General features: G+C 35.0%; 2 protein-coding genes across 2 annotated transcripts; both read right to left on the bottom strand.

Annotated features, from left to right (window-relative positions):
• Nucleotides 1–5,563: 5,563 nt before the first annotated feature.
• Nucleotides 5,564–7,853, bottom strand: LOC129308069 (pentatricopeptide repeat-containing protein At3g06430, chloroplastic). Its single transcript, XM_054949056.1, has 2 exons — nucleotides 7,360–7,853; nucleotides 5,564–6,998 (listed from the first exon to the last, which is right to left on the bottom strand). Exons 1-2 carry the CDS (start codon nucleotides 7,711–7,713, stop codon nucleotides 5,892–5,894), a joined length of 1,461 nt encoding a protein of 486 aa, XP_054805031.1. The 5' UTR covers nucleotides 7,714–7,853; the 3' UTR covers nucleotides 5,564–5,891.
• Nucleotides 7,854–8,805: 952 nt separating this feature from the next.
• On the bottom strand, nucleotides 8,806–16,215 carry LOC129308708 (squamosa promoter-binding-like protein 12). Its single transcript, XM_054950030.1, has 10 exons — nucleotides 14,880–16,215; nucleotides 14,343–14,524; nucleotides 12,516–13,168; nucleotides 12,095–12,169; nucleotides 11,899–12,006; nucleotides 11,690–11,807; nucleotides 11,433–11,574; nucleotides 10,831–10,981; nucleotides 9,773–10,405; nucleotides 8,806–9,610 (listed from the first exon to the last, which is right to left on the bottom strand). The coding sequence occupies exons 1-10, from the start codon at nucleotides 15,461–15,463 to the stop codon at nucleotides 9,155–9,157; spliced, it is 3,102 nt and encodes a 1,033-aa protein (XP_054806005.1). The 5' UTR covers nucleotides 15,464–16,215; the 3' UTR covers nucleotides 8,806–9,154.
• Between the last annotated feature and the right edge of the window lie 279 nt (nucleotides 16,216–16,494).

Genomic DNA, 16,494 nt, shown 5'->3' with positions numbered 1-16,494 from the left:
TCATTGGCGTCAGATCCATCCACGTGGCATACCTTCGCTCGAACACCAAAATCTCAAGTCCGATTCTCTCTCATGCTCAGCCTAACAGCCCATCAAATATGCACATGCAATTTATTTTCCCCCTTTTGTCTTCATTCCGAAAGTACAAGAAAAAAATAAAATAATGTCCCCTCACTCCCAAACTAAAAGAGATAGAGATTCACTATTTTAAAATATAAAATATTTTAATAAAAATAAGATTTAAATAATAATTTTTTAATATTATTTTTTCTATTATTTTTTCTTTTTAATATTCTCTCAAGTATTAAATAAAAAAATTTTTTAAAAATTTATATTTTAAAAAAATTATAATTGTAAAGTGTATTTAATAAACTTTATTATATGCATGATTTTATTTTAAAATGCTTTATAATTTAAAACATGAAGTAATATTAGTAGTAGTGATATTAGTACCATACTCTTGTATCTTATTCAAAGGGCATTTTTATTATTTTTTATCTCTATTTTTATTTTTTTTATTAAATGTCGGAGGATTTTATTTAAAAGTATATATATTTGATATGAGTAAAGTTAAAAATTTATTAAATTTTTAAATAAAGTTATTGAAAATTGAAAATTAATTTTTTTTAGTGTCAATGATATTAAAAATAATTTATAAATAAACATGAGAGAGTACGATACCTCAAATACGAAAATAAAGCTTACCCTTTTTCCTCTGATTTGGACTTTGGACCATCCCAACTATCGGTCCATGATGGTCTGTTTAGCTTTAGTTCCTCACTTCCCAGCAACGAATTAAAGGGGAGAAAGATCAATTATGAGGCTAGTGATTAAAAAATAGGGGCGTGGAGGGAGTATTTTGAAAAAGTAAAAATGGGCCCCCACATGGGCCTGATGGCCCAAGTGAGCTGGGCCTAAATTTTTTACAATCTATACTTTAAAATATAGGATGGAAAAATAAGAAGTAGGAAAAAAAAATAAAGAAAATTAAACTTCTAAAGCAATTTTACTTTTACATTTGGATTATTTTAAATTAAACTTAAAAATAATTTATAAATTAAAGGACAAACAAACAAGTAAATAATTGAATTGAATAAAAAGTGAATAAATTTATTGCCCACAAATTTTAGCAAATGATGCTGTTTAAAAATAGTGCCCTGAAAAAATTTTAAAAATATTGCCTCTTTATGTCACTCTCCAATAAATAAAGGCACTATTATCTTTTAGAATATAAATCCATCTTGTTATCAAAAAAGAATATCAAGAGCCAGGAAAGTTGATGTGAGAGAAAACGTGCAGTTTTTCTCAGTATTTAAACAGGTGGAGCTATTGAATCCTTTTATTTGAATTTACAAAAAGAAATAAGCAAAAGGAGCATGCATAATTGACGTTTGATTTTCTGAGAAAAATATAAAAATTTTCTCGCATATCCTTTTGGACTCAATGATTTTGCATATTACCATAATAATTGTGCCACTTGTACAGAATTGGGGGGCGTACCATGCGCGACAAGCCCACCAGTACCATCCATTACCTTCATAACAGTTTACGTTTCCCTGTTTCCCCACAATATGTTGCGACGGTCCGTTTAATCATATTTAAATTTGTTTCATATTACATGTTATTTTTAAAAGCAATATTTAAGAATCTTTTACCCTTAAAACAATACTCTTTTATAGAGTCGAAAATAAAAATAAAACTTAAAAATTTAAAAAAATTAAATTTTTTTAAAAAAATTAGAGTTTCAAATCCGACTTTGATAAGTTTTAAAAAACAAGCTCAGCGGCCCTTTTAGGCTTATTTTCATTTTTCCTTAAAAAATAAGATATTTTAAATTTTAAAATTAAATTTAAACTTTAGAATATATGTTTATCTTTTAAAATTAAAATTTTTATTTTTTAATTTTAATTTTTAAATATTATAATTTTATTTTTTTAAAAAATATGAAGTATTATAATTAAAAATTTTAATTTTTAAAACTTTTAAAAAATAAGAAAATAATAATAAGGGCTTATGGACTTGATTTTGAGCCCTTTATATAAGGGTCGGGCTTTAAAAAATGATGCATTTTAAGAAAATTAAGCTTAAGGGCCTAAGTCCATAAGAGTTGGGTCTGCCTGTTTCCTCACTCCACTCTCTAGTCTTCTCTATAAATCATTTTCATCAATTTTATCAATACCAATACAAAAAAATATAAAGAATAAAAATGCATAAAATTTCAAATATATCAATATATAATAAATTCAAAAAGTAATGTTATATCATTTTTTTCTCTCATGAAGAGTAATTTTAAAAATATTTTTTAAATATTACTTAAAAAACTGCATCATAAGTTATAAATAAAATTAAATAAACCTTTAAAATATATTTTATAAATGAAACCGGAGAGAGTATTATACTACTTCATGCTAGATTTTAGAGACATTAAGGTACTGAAATAAAATATTAAGAAATGCTTGATTCAACTAGTTAAAACAATCAAAGGTATCATTAAAGTTCTCATGAAGCCGTTATTAATAATAACAGTCTCCCATATCAAGAGATCAGATTAGTTTGAATGATGGAATTAAAAAAGGTATTAAAATACATGGGGGATAAATTTGCTTGAGTATATCAAATTTTTAAATATTTATTATATCTTCTAATCTATGTGCAACTATCTTAGGGAGAATAATAGATAAATTCCTCAAAAATAGGAAAATAATAATTTAATCTCAAAAAATGTGCTAATTCCTTTTAAGGGATTTATTTGTCAATAAATTTTAAAGTGAAATGACATTTTTGCCCTTATAGAAAACAAAATAAAGACAACAATCCTACTTTTCTGATCTATCATAGGTTAGTTCATGATCAGAGCAATAAGAATGATATAAATTATACCAAACCTGCTGTGCAATTGAAGAAGATCACCTTATATTTTTCTGGTTAATTTTCATATAATTCATAAATTTGATATAAGTATTTATAAGTTTGATTTCACTAATGACAAATGATTTAGAAAATCACAATTTTCTATTAGCAATTTTCTTCCATAAGCAAAGTCTTACTGATTTTATATGGTTCACAAGTTTGGTGTACGCATTCACAAGTTTAGTTTCATCAATGATTAAAACGATTAAAAAATCATAACTTTCTATTAACAATTTTCTTTAATTAGTAAAGTCTTACTAATTTCATATCGTTCACAAGTTTGATATAAGTATTCATAAGTTTGATTCCACTAATGATTAAAATGATTTAGGAAATCACAACTTTTGATGAGCAGTTTTTTTCAATCAACAAAATCTTATTAATTTTATATTGTTCATAAATTTAATTTCACTAATAATTGAAATGATTTAAAAAATGACAACTTTTTATTAGCAAACTTGTTTACTAATAAAAAAAGGGCCATGGAAGGTTCAAGATCAAGTCCCTCCCTTCCCCCTGGCCACCACCACCACCAACTTGCAGTTAGCTCTGGTAATATCATTCCCACATTAATCCTACTCTATTTCTTCTTCTCTGATCTTGTTTGAAGACTAAACATGCCCTAATTGGATAGTTTCTTCCCTCGCTCTCTCTCACTCTTACACACACAGATTTCGCATCTCTCTGTATTGCTTTTGGGTTTGTTTGTTTTTGTTTTGTTTTTTCATGGGTTCTCAGATGGAGACGTATCTTTTATATGCATGCATGCATATATATATATATATATATATCTTTCTCTTCCTATACGAAAAACTACCAAGAATGAGATGAGAGATCCTACATGCGATATGCATGCTTCTTTTCTTGAATCTGAGATTCTGTTCATGACAGGAGTTTATTAGATGACATGAAAGAATCATGAACCTCGCGCTGTGATATGCTTTTAACAGGAAACGTTTTTTCCACCAATCGAAGAATAATCATCATAACGTAAAGCTTTTATGTTTTCTCCTTTTATAAAATTCTTTGACAATAACATGATAATAACATAATTTGTTGAGGAAGAACGAAATTTCCCCCCTAACAAATGCATATTATAAAAGAACTCTTGTTCTGGCTGTACTCAACATAAGGACTCAATAGGGGGAAACATAACACATGCCTTTGGCAAGCATCTTCAACACAAGGAAGCTGGAATCCATTACAACACGGACAATCACTCATTTCAATACCTTCTAGGCACTGTCCCCCACAGAAGGAACAAAAGGAATCCGACCCACCATGTTCATTAAACCTTGTTACTGCCTTGTGACCATAAAAGACAAGGAAGATATACCAGAATTTCTTTCTACTGCCATTACCGTAAAGTAAAGGCAAATGATTTGATGTTACCACACAGCATAAACTTGTTCCTCTCAAGGGAAACCCTGCAAATCAACATGCTGTGGTTAAAAATCAGTTTACAGAACAAAGCATTGGGCGTTCTATTTGTTGTCAAGTGATTCCTTTCAAACGAAATTCCTGGGTTCATCAAACTTTCACTTTCAAAAGGAATTTCAACATTTCATGACAGGTCATACTTACCATGAACATCAAAAGTCAAAAATCAACAACTTCCAAACTTGTTCCATGGATTTTCTCTCGCATGGCGCATACCCGGAATCATGGTTGCATCTTCAGTATCAGTAACAGTGTTTTGGATGGTGGGACAGTCATACCAAGCTGGACTGAAAAATTCAACGTCTGACATAGTAGCTATGCACCCCCCCCTTTCCAACATAAAGTTCCTACCTTGTGGGTTTAATGCTTTTGGCTTTGCCTCCTATCTTGATTACTAAGCGGCCGCCCTACTTCAGAGACATATATGCCCAAAAAAAAAGCTTCAGAGACATAAACAGAGAAATTGATATCTCATCTGGGGAGCCAGCATTACACATTTCCTTCTTGAATGGTTATTATGAATTTTAGCATGATTGATGAAGCCTTGCGGCCATCTTCTACATTTGCTTGCTTATGCATCCTAGAATGCATATTGCATCACAGAAATACAGACCGTTCCTTCAAGCAGTACGGTGCCCAGAATCTCCATGCAAGACACCCAATCAGCAGTGTGTTGTCACGTGATCATTTAGAGAAGATGGCTTTTTTTTTTGTGGTTAAATCAAATTCACTCTGATAGCCTTTTATCTAATAAACAATAAACAATTTCGTTGCATGCCATAAAATTTTCATGAAGTAAATACGTGAGTATTGTCATTTATGAGAGCAATTATTCCCTCTGAAATGCTATTCCGTTCGCTCCAAAGAGCAGGAACTAGTTAACCAATTCACATAAGTAAGGAAATTAGATTGGTTAGTTATCTGTAAAATAATTGGTTACTAGTTTTTCTAAAATAACCCTTCTTTCAATCAATTACATTAGAGTATTATCAACGTAACTTGTGCATCATACAAGAATCTAACTATATGCGTAGTTTGGGAAAATTAGCACAAATGGAAGTCAAAGGAGATTAAGGTCATATATTTAGAAGTAAAACAAACCCCCCAACTGATTCCTACATTAAGAACCGAGGGAGTATTTCGATCGAGGCACCACAAGACATGGTCACACATTTCCCAGGCAGAGGCAGAATTGTACAATCTAACCCATGAATCATCATAAAACAAACGTTAATCATTGCCTAATATGTTGAGCTAAGAAACCTTCACAAAAGTACAAACTAAATTCCATCATTTGTGAAGTACAACGAATGCCTAAGTAAAAATTCTTTAAAACTTCCCAAGAAAAACAATGTCAAGCAGGATCTGATACCATTCAACCAGAAAATGAAGCTTCATTACTCCAACTGATTACTCATTCCACATCAAAGGAAGAAAATAATACAGCTACTCCAAAAGAAAAAAATTGGAGGACATATACACGTTTGGATATAGTGCACTCTGAATTCTGAGTAGGGGAAAAAAGGATTCCATTCATTAGCTTATTCACTTTTTATATCCTCAGTGACCATCTGTTTTTCCTGCTCCAAATAGTAAATTTTGTCACGCATACCTTCTTTTCTGTACGCCTCAATCATGATAGAGTATGTAGTGTCATCTGGTTGGCACTGGTTATCCTTCATACGGTTGAAAACTCTCTCCATTTCGATCAAATCCTCTGCCTTTGCACATGCAGAGATGATGGCATTGTAAAATGAGACATTCTCAGGTACCTCAAACTTCTTAGCCAAGTTAACACTGCTAATTACTTTATGGAAGAGACCTGCATTGGCATAACCATTGATAAGGCAGCAGAAAGTCTTTGAATCAGCTTTCATACCCTCAGCACGCATTTGATCAAATGTATATTCCATGTTTTTAGCATCCCCAACGTCTGCAAATGCCTCCATCACATTGTTATAAGTTGAAGTTGTCCAAGGAAACTGAAGCTTTCGCATATACTCCATCACAGAGGACATTTTGTCATACATTCTTTTCTTTCCATAAGCACCAATCAGGATATTAAAAGTGCGTGTTTCTGGTTCTATCCCAAAATTACGGAACTTTTCATACCATCTCTCCATCATATCAATCTGGCCCTTGTTACCAAAGACACTGATGATTGTGTTCATTGTCCAAACATCAGGATTGCATGTTGTACTATCCAGCATACTTGACAGAACTTTCTCCATCTGATCATACTTCCCTGCCTTGCCATATCCACTTAAGACAATGTTTTGAGTGACAGTGTTTGGGGTGATAGACCTTTCCACCATCTCTTCATACAGCGACTCAACCAAATCAAACTTCAAAGCATCCATGCAAGCTTTGATTAAAGTACTGTAAGTGAAAACATCAGGCTGGCAAAGAGGGAGGTTCTTCATCTCATTAAGAGTTAAAAATGCTTCATCAATAAGTTTGTTGCGGCAGTACGCTGCAAGCAAAGCTGTGTAGAGTTCGGAAGTAGGCTGGCAACCTTCTTCAACCATCATATTAAAAAGCTGATGGGCCCGTTGAGGTTGGCCACATTTTCCAAGCAATACAATGAGTTTCATGTAAGTTCCTTCTTTTGGTTGGTAAAAGGGTTGCTCTCTAAGCATCTCGAAAACCTGCATATTTAGATTATTTAATCATATATTGCCATATAGAAAATTATGAGTGAATGCAGTCTAGAAACATTTGACATAAGCTCTAAAGCATCGATAAAACTTCCACAGTACATTTATCATTCGCAATGCAACACTTTAAACTACACTTAAACCAAGTATATTTAATCTTGTGTTAACCGTGGAGCGAGTCTCTGTCCTACGCCCATATCCATGTCAATAACGATTATTAGGGTATAAAAATACCGAAAGTTATTTACAATATTAGGCATTGAACAAAAAACCTGGTTGAGTTATAAACAAAATATTAAGAGCAAAAATGCTTAATTTGTGAGGCACATTCAAATAAGAGACGCCGAGTTACCTCAAGAGCTTGAAGCCACTGTTTTTTCTCAATTCTGTCAGCCAAGCATTCGGTGACAGTGTTGACCCAGGCCTTAGCCTTGACCTTGCGGTCCAACTTCTTCTTCACATTCTTAATGGGAGTCCTCCTCTCACTGCGAGTTAGAGAAGTTTCAGAAATACCAGGAAATTCGCCTACTTTCCAGTGCTTTTTTTTAGCGACCGAAGAGGAAGAAGAAGATTTTGACGATGGAGGCGCAGATGCGCAGCGGATAATCCGAGGAGGGGGGATAGGGATACGTTGGATCTTCCCTTTGTCCAGAGGAATTGGAGAGGGAAAGAGGGAAGAAGAAAAGGAAAGATAAATTGAAGCCATGGGAAAGCATGAAGCTCAGTCCTCAACCCAAAGCTTGGCTTACCCTTCTACAGCTCAAATCACTGTTCCCACAATCTCTTCTCAGTTATATCACTCTACTCATCCGCAACCTTACCTGCTTCATAGTTGTAGACTTGTAGCTGATAGCATAACTATGCATTTTATGATATGCATAAGACATTTTTGTTATATATAAAAATTTTAAAATTTTAGTTTGTTCCTAAATATAAAACCCTTCTCATTTATTATTATTATTATTTTGCAGAAAATACCCATATTAATTATTCCACCTATCAATTTTAATATGCACGATATCAATTCATTAATTTATAGGTCTTCCTAAAGTTAAGGCATTTTAATTTATTATGTTTTCATTAACAATTTAATTAATATTTTTTTTTCTCATTTTACTCTTTAAATTACAAAAATTCCTAGTTTTATTTTATCCTTCCTTCATTTTTCCCTTTCAAAATAAACTTGACTTAAAATAAAACTATACTTTTACAGCAAGAAGCCTTACTCTGTTAAATTTGATCAATTACACAGATTAGTTCACCGCATATAATTATATTATAATATAATATATTATTAATAAGTACGATACAAACGAAAAATTTATGTAGTCATTATTTTATTTTATTTTTTTTGGGTTCAAATTATGTAGTCATTATTTAATCATCTGTATCTGCCCAAATGTTAGTCTCCCACTCAACTCTTTCACGGTTTCATCAAAACTGACTTGTTCTCGTGACGTGATGAATACTTGCACATACATTTTGTTTCATATCAATCAATAATATGCTAAAAGTGATCATAAATTTACCTAATACAAGAGGCTACATTTGTTGGCCAAACAAAAAGATAGAATATGATAAATTATACGGATTAAAAAATAATTATAAAATGTAATTCTAAATTGAGATGCAAATAATACCATGGACATTAAATTTTTAATTTAGAACATTTGTTCTTTAGCTTTTCAACACCACACAATTATAACAACCTTGAAGAGGGTCAGATGAGGTATATCATATTCAAAATCAATAATAAAAAAATTTACTACAACTGTCAAAAATAAAGGAAAGGAGCTCATTAATAATTAACAACTGATATTATTTGCCTAAATCTGAAAACCCCTTTTAATATTATTCGACTAATACAAAGTATTCTCTCCTATATGTCTACAAACTCACTCCTACCACTACGTCCATTTCCTAATATCGTACCACACATTCCATGATAGACAGAAATTGCTGATGAAGTCATACCCACCTAATTATACTTTCAGGACAGATACAACTGCCAACGATGTGTGTATATATACCAATAACTGCGACTTCCACATTTCAAAAAGTTAGAAGATTAAGGGCCAAAAAGAGGAGGAAGGAGAAGAGGGATCAAAGAAACAAATTGCAGGCTCACTACACCTGATATTCAGACACTACATGGAGCCATAATCTAATGATTCCCATCTGAAGGGCTGGAAGACATAGGAGACTTGAGGTGAGCTTTTGAAGAGCAATGCCACACAGACACACACAGCTGCAATGGCCACCATCGAGAGCATTGCTGGCCTATAAACCAGAGCCGTTCTAGTGCTGTGACAAGCCAGCTTGTGCTGACATAGCCCGCACTGGTGTGGAACTGTCGATGCCGCCATGTCAATCCTCTCGGTTTGCAAGCTGGAAGCTTTCGACAATGACTTTTGCTTCTTCGTGTTACTATCTACAAGGGAAGATGGGATGTCAACCACGTGATGATGATGAGATTCATCACTTTTCTTGCTTGTTTTTGTCTGGACAAGTTGAATGTAGGAGTGGTAGCCCCTCATGGATGCGTAGTCCTCTGGGGTCGAACCTGTGTTGTCTCGGACACTTTTCCATGCCTTGATTCCCACCTGAACAATGCCATAACCATTGAGTCTTGCATCTTTTTGGGACTGAGAAAATATAAAATGTATTTTTTTGGATAGAAAATGTAATTGCAATTTGTTCCATGTCAAAACTCTGTACAATCAACACTGAGAAAATGTGCAGCAGACTGAAGAAAAAGAACATACCATTCCAGGATCATCAATTAATGCATCTAATACATTCTCTGAGCCATGCATGCTTGCAGCGACATGTAGGGGAGTCAAACCAGCAGGGCCAACACTATCAGGTTTAAATAAGAATCTTTCAGAGTTCTTGCCAGCTTGTTTCTCCTTACTGTCGTCATCAGAAGTTTGAACTGGTGCAAATTTCAACAGTAGTTCCACCATGGGCCTGCAATTTCTACTCACAGCTCTATGTAGCAGACCCAAGTCTAACAATGCAAGCTGGACAGAGGCATGCTCCCCGGCATCAACAGTACCCTCAAACATAATGTCTAGAAGCTTTTTCATCACGGCACACCAATCATGGTCCATGCAGAAGTCAACAAGCCACTTGAACCGATTGAAATGGAACAGATCCTGGAAGGGTGCAATGGGACCCAGCCTAGCTTTCACACGACTTCTATGAAGGAGCCACCCCATTTCTTGTATGAAATCCAAGGCTCGAGTCTTTTCTTCCATCTGTTTCCTTCTCATTTGTACATCTTCACAAATCTCAGCTGCCTCAATCACACTCTCCAGATCGCAGATCTCTGTACAAATTTCTGGCTCCGCAACAATAAAAGGAAAGGAAGAGCCACTAAGACCATGATCTTCCACCTGAGATCAACATAGCCAAATCAGAGATGAAAATCATCCTTCACAAGTTGGTAAACGGAAAGAAATTATTTGTGTACAGTATTTTTTGTATCATTTTAATGTTCCACTTGCACATTATCCTCTTCTAGGGAACTGTATCCGATTATCTAGGCTTTTTAGGGTAGATTGCCTCTAATGAACTACAAACACACACAGACAACCATATATTTAGATTATCTCAATAATTTATAGTTTGGTGCAATGAATAAGCATCTCTTTTAGCATATCCAGTTCAAATTCACTATGCTATAAACAAGACTAGTATGTTCACTTTTGCATTGAAAACCACAAAGCATGGTTTTTGTGGAAACAGCATTTTCACTGCAAAAGCAAACATGTACTAACAAGTGTACATCGAGAGGGGGAAATTAGCAGCAAGACACTACCTCAATAAATCCCCTCCCAGTAACACTTGGTATAGTACAAGAGAAGCTGAGGTATTGATGCTCATCATGTTCAATAGCTGTGTCAACACCATCAATCAAGTCACAACAACTATACTGTGCCAGATACTTCCCTTCAAGCGCGCAGAGTAACCTGAAATCAAGAGGAACAGATTAATTCTAGAACAATTTCAATTGCTTCGACGCCTGAAACAGAATCCAGAACTTCCCTATTTCCAGAATTATAGAAACAGATAAAAGTACACAGTCAACTTGCAAACGAATAATATGCCCAAGAAATTCAAGTAATGGTTTGTTCTCATGCATTTTCAAACCTATTTAAGCATCCAGATATATATTTAATACAACATTAAGTAAATTAATGTAGCTTATCTTTTTTTCTTTCTTTTCGATACAAGGCAAGACAGAGCTTGAAAAAGAAAAACTTGGATAGACAGAATTTTATCAGCCAGAACCATGTTGGTGTAGCTCAATGGACTAGACCAAAGCAACATAGCTTATCTTTCAATCGCCCATCTGGTCATATTTTTGCATAGGAGTAAAAGAGCCAATTCAGATAATGCAGAGGAGGAGGCAGAGATTACCTTGTGCTAGAATGGAAAAGGTTGACACCTTTAACAACAAATTGAGTGCTTGCCTTTGAAGAAACAGCAAGTGGCTTAATACTTGAAATCCTACAATGTTGTGGGCTTCTAAGGCTCAAGGGAACATCTAAAACAACTTCACCTGCAGAAGAGAAAAGGAAATAATAATTCTAGTAACCAAAGGGAAATGGTAAGTAAAAGTTTTCGCCAAAGATTGTATTAAATAACAGTAACAAGACCGAAGAGAGAAGACAGACCATCGTACAGAAAGGCTACAGAATGCCGCACCCTAGTGTATACCCACCCGGTCCTCCAGAAAGAATCATTTGATGCAGCAACAAGCTTTTTCAAGTTGAGTCCTAAATTACAGCAAAGCTGCATTGCCATACAGCATTGAGCAGATTTAAATAATGTTTCCAATGATGTCAGCAGAATTGGACATTCATGGCATTACACAAAACCATACCTCCTCCCATGCAGATTTTTCTAGACACAGATATACTGTTAATATGATACAGCCTGGCCTTATGTAGCTCTCAATCTCTGTGGGACTGTGGGATAACCAGCTGAGAATCTGATTCTCAAAACAAACCACAGATCAAATTTTGCAAAAAGAAACAATGCACTAATTATTCAAAGTAATTTCATAGTACTGGAAGTACCTGTGATCGAAGAACAAGAGGAAAATCATTCGGATCCTTGCCAAAGAGTTTGAAAACAATTCGATCTGTGCGACTCTGAAAACAATAAACAAATTACCAGTCAATAAAACAAAAATATCTGCGTCAACAAACACAATGAAGGCCTATAAGGTCAACATATTAACAAGAACCCAACTTGTACCCAAAATATAGTCTTCATGACAAAAACACCCCACAGAAGTACTCCAAAGGGAGAATAAAATGGTAAGAATAAAGGCAAAGATAAATGTTTTAACCAAACACGAATGGCCAATCAAGATAGGATATTTAAACGATGATTCAGAATAAACATTTGCAAAACCCTACTTCTTCAATACATGATAGGAGCATTATCACACAATCTGCTGATAAGGAAATAACTTTGGATACTACAAAAATATACCTGAGCTTCTCCACTAGAACTAGAAGGTGATTGAGAGGAGGTTGAATCTGAGTTTATGCTTGTCTGTGGGGGACTTGACTTTTGAGTGTCAAGTTGTAGCCATGAAGGATGATCAAGAGAACCAAAACCGGAAGCCTCAGGTGGATGAGACTTCCTAATGTTCTCAGCATCATCTTGTATGTCATCATATACATTATTGAGGTCAATGTGATTTAAACCATTCCTTCTAACTGTAGTCTCTGCTGCGACTGATTGGGATGGAAGGCTACCCCTTGATAGAAGTACATTTGAAGGCTGTGAGCCTGAAGGAGACTTTAAACTTCCAACCGCAACATCACCAGAAGGTAAACATTTTTGCACCATATCATATGCAGGCACTGTCTCAGACTGTCCCATTGCCTTTGGAGGGTCCCGACTGCTGATACCATTATCTGTCTTGGCGGAAGAACCAGGAGATCTGATGGGTTCAGGACCATTTGAATTTAGATTAGGCACTTTTTGGGAAGTTCCAGATGTCCCAGCATTCACCAAACCTTGGGTTCCCTCCAATAAGGAGGCTATGTTCCTTCCATTGATTGTACCAGCCAAACTTGCCAGATTCCTTAGTAGATGAGAGAGAATATCTTGGTCCCTAGTAGCATCTGATCCATTTGCTGCAATTCACAGAAGACAATCCTTGAGGTTAAATTAAAATGCCAATGATGAACACCACATTAAGTGGGAAGACAGAAAAAGTCCAAACATCAGAGACATTTTAGTATAAGCTTAAAATACAGTTAACATTTTCAAGGATTGTTTCAGCTGAACAAACATTGAGTAGCTTTCTCTAGCAGGCAATATAATTTGCCTAAAAGTTAAAAGAAAGGCATATGGAAGCATCACGAAGTAGGAAATGATATTGATGATACAAAAAAGAAAGACAACAAAACAAGAGACACTATCATGCATTTTGACCAGAAGCACAATAGTTTACAGTTATGGCACATCAATTTCAATATGGCTTCTCATTGGATGCCAGAAATTAAGTGACAAACCCCCTGCCACAGTTCTGTTTCTTTGGAAACTGAAATTCTATGGTAACGTGGCCAACCAGCCAGGTTAAACAGTGGAGGTTAAACAATCCCGCTTCTAGTTACATGAACTGAACCTTTAACATCTTTGCCATAGGAATGACTGAAACTTCAAGAACACTGCTTAGTAAGCAAGAGCATGTAATCAAGCCACAATTACATTCCAAGACATCACTCACTCACCTCATGAGTATCTTGATTATATTTATCAGTACATTCACAAAGAAAACCATGTTGCTATACTTGTTAGTGTAAACCTAAAAATGTGATTCAGAGCTAATTTGCCCATAATTGATGTAAATGTGCATCAAACATGCAAAAGAATTCAACACAGGTTATGTCTTTTAGTTCAGTTTTCAGGTGTTTCATAGGCACTTGTTGGTAATAACTTCTACCTACCTGAGGTTAAATAAAGGTCAACATGGTCAGCCAACCTAAGAAGTACTATTAATTAATAACACACTTTGAATGTATAGAACAACTTGATACAACCAATAGGAGAGACTAATAAAAGCTAGTCATTAATTGGAGTAGGAAAACAAATGTAACATCTTAGTTATACTACTAACAAGTTTTCCTCAACATCTTAATTATACTACTAACAAGTTTCCTCAAATGTAACATCTTAATTACAATAAAGTTTAGAATAGCAAACTAGAATGAGCATTATTTCAGTCTCTTAGTTGAGCAGCCAATTAGACAAATATGAAGAATGCCAATGCCAAGCAGAAAAATTTCCAGTTACAGAAATACTCACAGTGCATATCGGACAATATACGGAGAAGACTTGTTAACAGATAACTGCTGCCACTTTCATCATTCAGGGAGCCTCCATTAACAACAGCATCAGGATGTGTCTTCCTCCTCCTCCTATTATGGCCTGCCAAACGCCTCCGACAACTTCTTTTCCCGTCATCAAACTCTTGAAGAACATGAAACCTGACACAATTTTTTTTTTTTTTTTAACAAAACATCATCTAATTGGAGTGCCAAAGTAAAAGCTCTTTAAACAGAGATCTATCCAATAACATTTTAATTTAGGAAAAACCTAGGTACTTAAACTTAGATAGATGATTTGTCCAATCAAATTTTTTATCTGTTAGTTATCCAGTAGCTATTTTTTGATATTAATATTTTTAACCAATCCACTTAGTTTGATTTGATTGGAAATAAATACACCGTGAATTTTTTTTATCTTCCCTTATAAACCTTCTACAAAAGCAATAGGTTGATGATCATATAAAAAATCTGAAACGGATTGTCCAGGAAACGATGACTTCGTAACCAAACTGACCTGCTACACTGTTGACAGAAACGCTGCATGACATTTCCTACCAGTGCTTTGCTGGCCTTAGAATGCATATCACAAACCTTATGCCGACGGTGGTAATCTTTTGCATTACTAAGATCGGCCCTACAATCTTCCACCTGACAAACCGCTCTGTTTGAAGAAGTCCCACTCCCAACTATCTTTGTCTTCTTTCCACTTTTTTCATCTCCTTCCATGATAGGGTAAATTTGAGCTCCAAGGTTTAAATTAAGACAGCCAGCTTCATCATTCAGCTCAACGCCTTCAGATATAACAGCTCTCCTCCTTTTCTCCAATTCTCTCTTTCCTTTCTCCGGATTGACATCATCCCAATTAGAAGATGCAATGTTAGAAGTATTAGCTTTCGCAGGAATTTCTGGATCAACTGGGAAAGACTGCTTATTTCTGCAATCAGATGGAACTGGATTTAGTGGACTAGCAGTGAAAAGATCTCCGTCCCATTTCCAGTCTTCCAAATTCCACTCCAAACTCTTCTTTCCAACCGCTTTAATTTCCGGTACCACAGTTCCATAGACATACTGATTCTTACCCCGAAATTTAGCCTCCATGAATTAAATCTATCAAATTCAAAATTACAACACCCAAATTCCAAATCCACTCGGTAGAAGAAAATTGAAATCAACCAGCAAGAACTTCAACACAACCGCCAAGATACTAACAAAAAGCTGCCCCAGCTAGTTCATCCGTCAATTCTATCGGTTAAGATATACCCAAACAAAACGTAAATCCAAACAAGGCCTGTTTAAACAAAACCTACAAATCTAACAAACAACTACGCGTTGTCTCGGAGACCCAGCCCAGAATCGCAAACCCCCAACTCGCACAATCACTTCACATGATTCCCAGCTCAATGCCACAAAAGGTTGATACAGAGAGTCCAAAGAAGAGATTCGAGAAGATTAGAGACAGAATTAGCAAGTTGGGGGAAAATAGTGAAAGCTGTGAGAGGAAAGAGATGTGGTGGGAAGAAATAAAGAGAGGGCCGGTCCCAAATAGCATGCGTGAAACAGAGAAGGAAGACAGAAATTAGGAAAAGGTTAGGAAGGAGGGCGATAAAAATGCAGTTTCTGTGCCCAGACAGTACACAAGTCTCTTCAATTTTCTTGTGACGACATCGTACCAAGGAATCTATACCCCACACCCCACCACCCACGACTCTCGCCCTTTCTTCTCCTCTCTCTCTCTCTCTCTGTGTAAAAGATAAATAAAACCAGAAAGCGATGAATTGTCAAATTCTGAATGCTGAAATGAAATACAGTGGCCAAGGCAAGGACGAGAGGAAGAGAATAGCTCTTGGTTATGGTCGCCCGAGACGTGTAAGATCCATTCGAGTACACTTTTTTAACAACACAAGAATATTTGATTGATTTCAAGTCCATCCTTGACTATTCCAAGCGAAGTTCTTACTTAACCTCCAATGGAGCGGGTAAGACGGTTGAGTCCGCTCAAATCAGCTGGATCTGAGTAAACTCCAACATTAGAAAAAAATTATATAAAAAAAATTGGTGTTAAATGTTTGGGTTCATTCAGTTGGCTTAAAATAGTTTTTTAAAATAATTTTTCATTTTTTATTTTTAAA

Source organism: Prosopis cineraria, unplaced genomic scaffold (genome assembly GCF_029017545.1).
Source record: "Prosopis cineraria cultivar Desert tree isolate PC_DT_omini unplaced genomic scaffold, ASM2901754v1 PC4, whole genome shotgun sequence".
Taxonomy (NCBI): Eukaryota; Viridiplantae; Streptophyta; class Magnoliopsida; order Fabales; family Fabaceae; genus Prosopis; species Prosopis cineraria.
This window is presented reverse-complemented; position numbering and strand designations above follow the sequence as displayed.

Coding starts and splice junctions, on each gene's coding strand:
- LOC129308069 (XM_054949056.1), bottom strand. CDS start 7,713: ATGGCTTCAATTTATCTTTCCTTTTCTTCTTCCCTCTTTCCCTCTCCA. Junction 6,999..7,359: donor AGTGGCTTCAAGCTCTTGAG/GTAACTCGGCGT, acceptor CTAAATATGCAG/GTTTTCGAGATGCTTAGAGA.
- LOC129308708 (XM_054950030.1), bottom strand. CDS start 15,463: ATGGAGGCTAAATTTCGGGGTAAGAATCAGTATGTCTATGGAACTGTG. Junction 13,169..14,342: donor TATATTGTCCGATATGCACT/GTGAGTATTTCT, acceptor TGTGAATTGCAG/CAAATGGATCAGATGCTACT. Junction 11,808..11,898: donor AAAAATCTGCATGGGAGGAG/GTATGGTTTTGT, acceptor ATGGCAATGCAG/CTTTGCTGTAATTTAGGACT.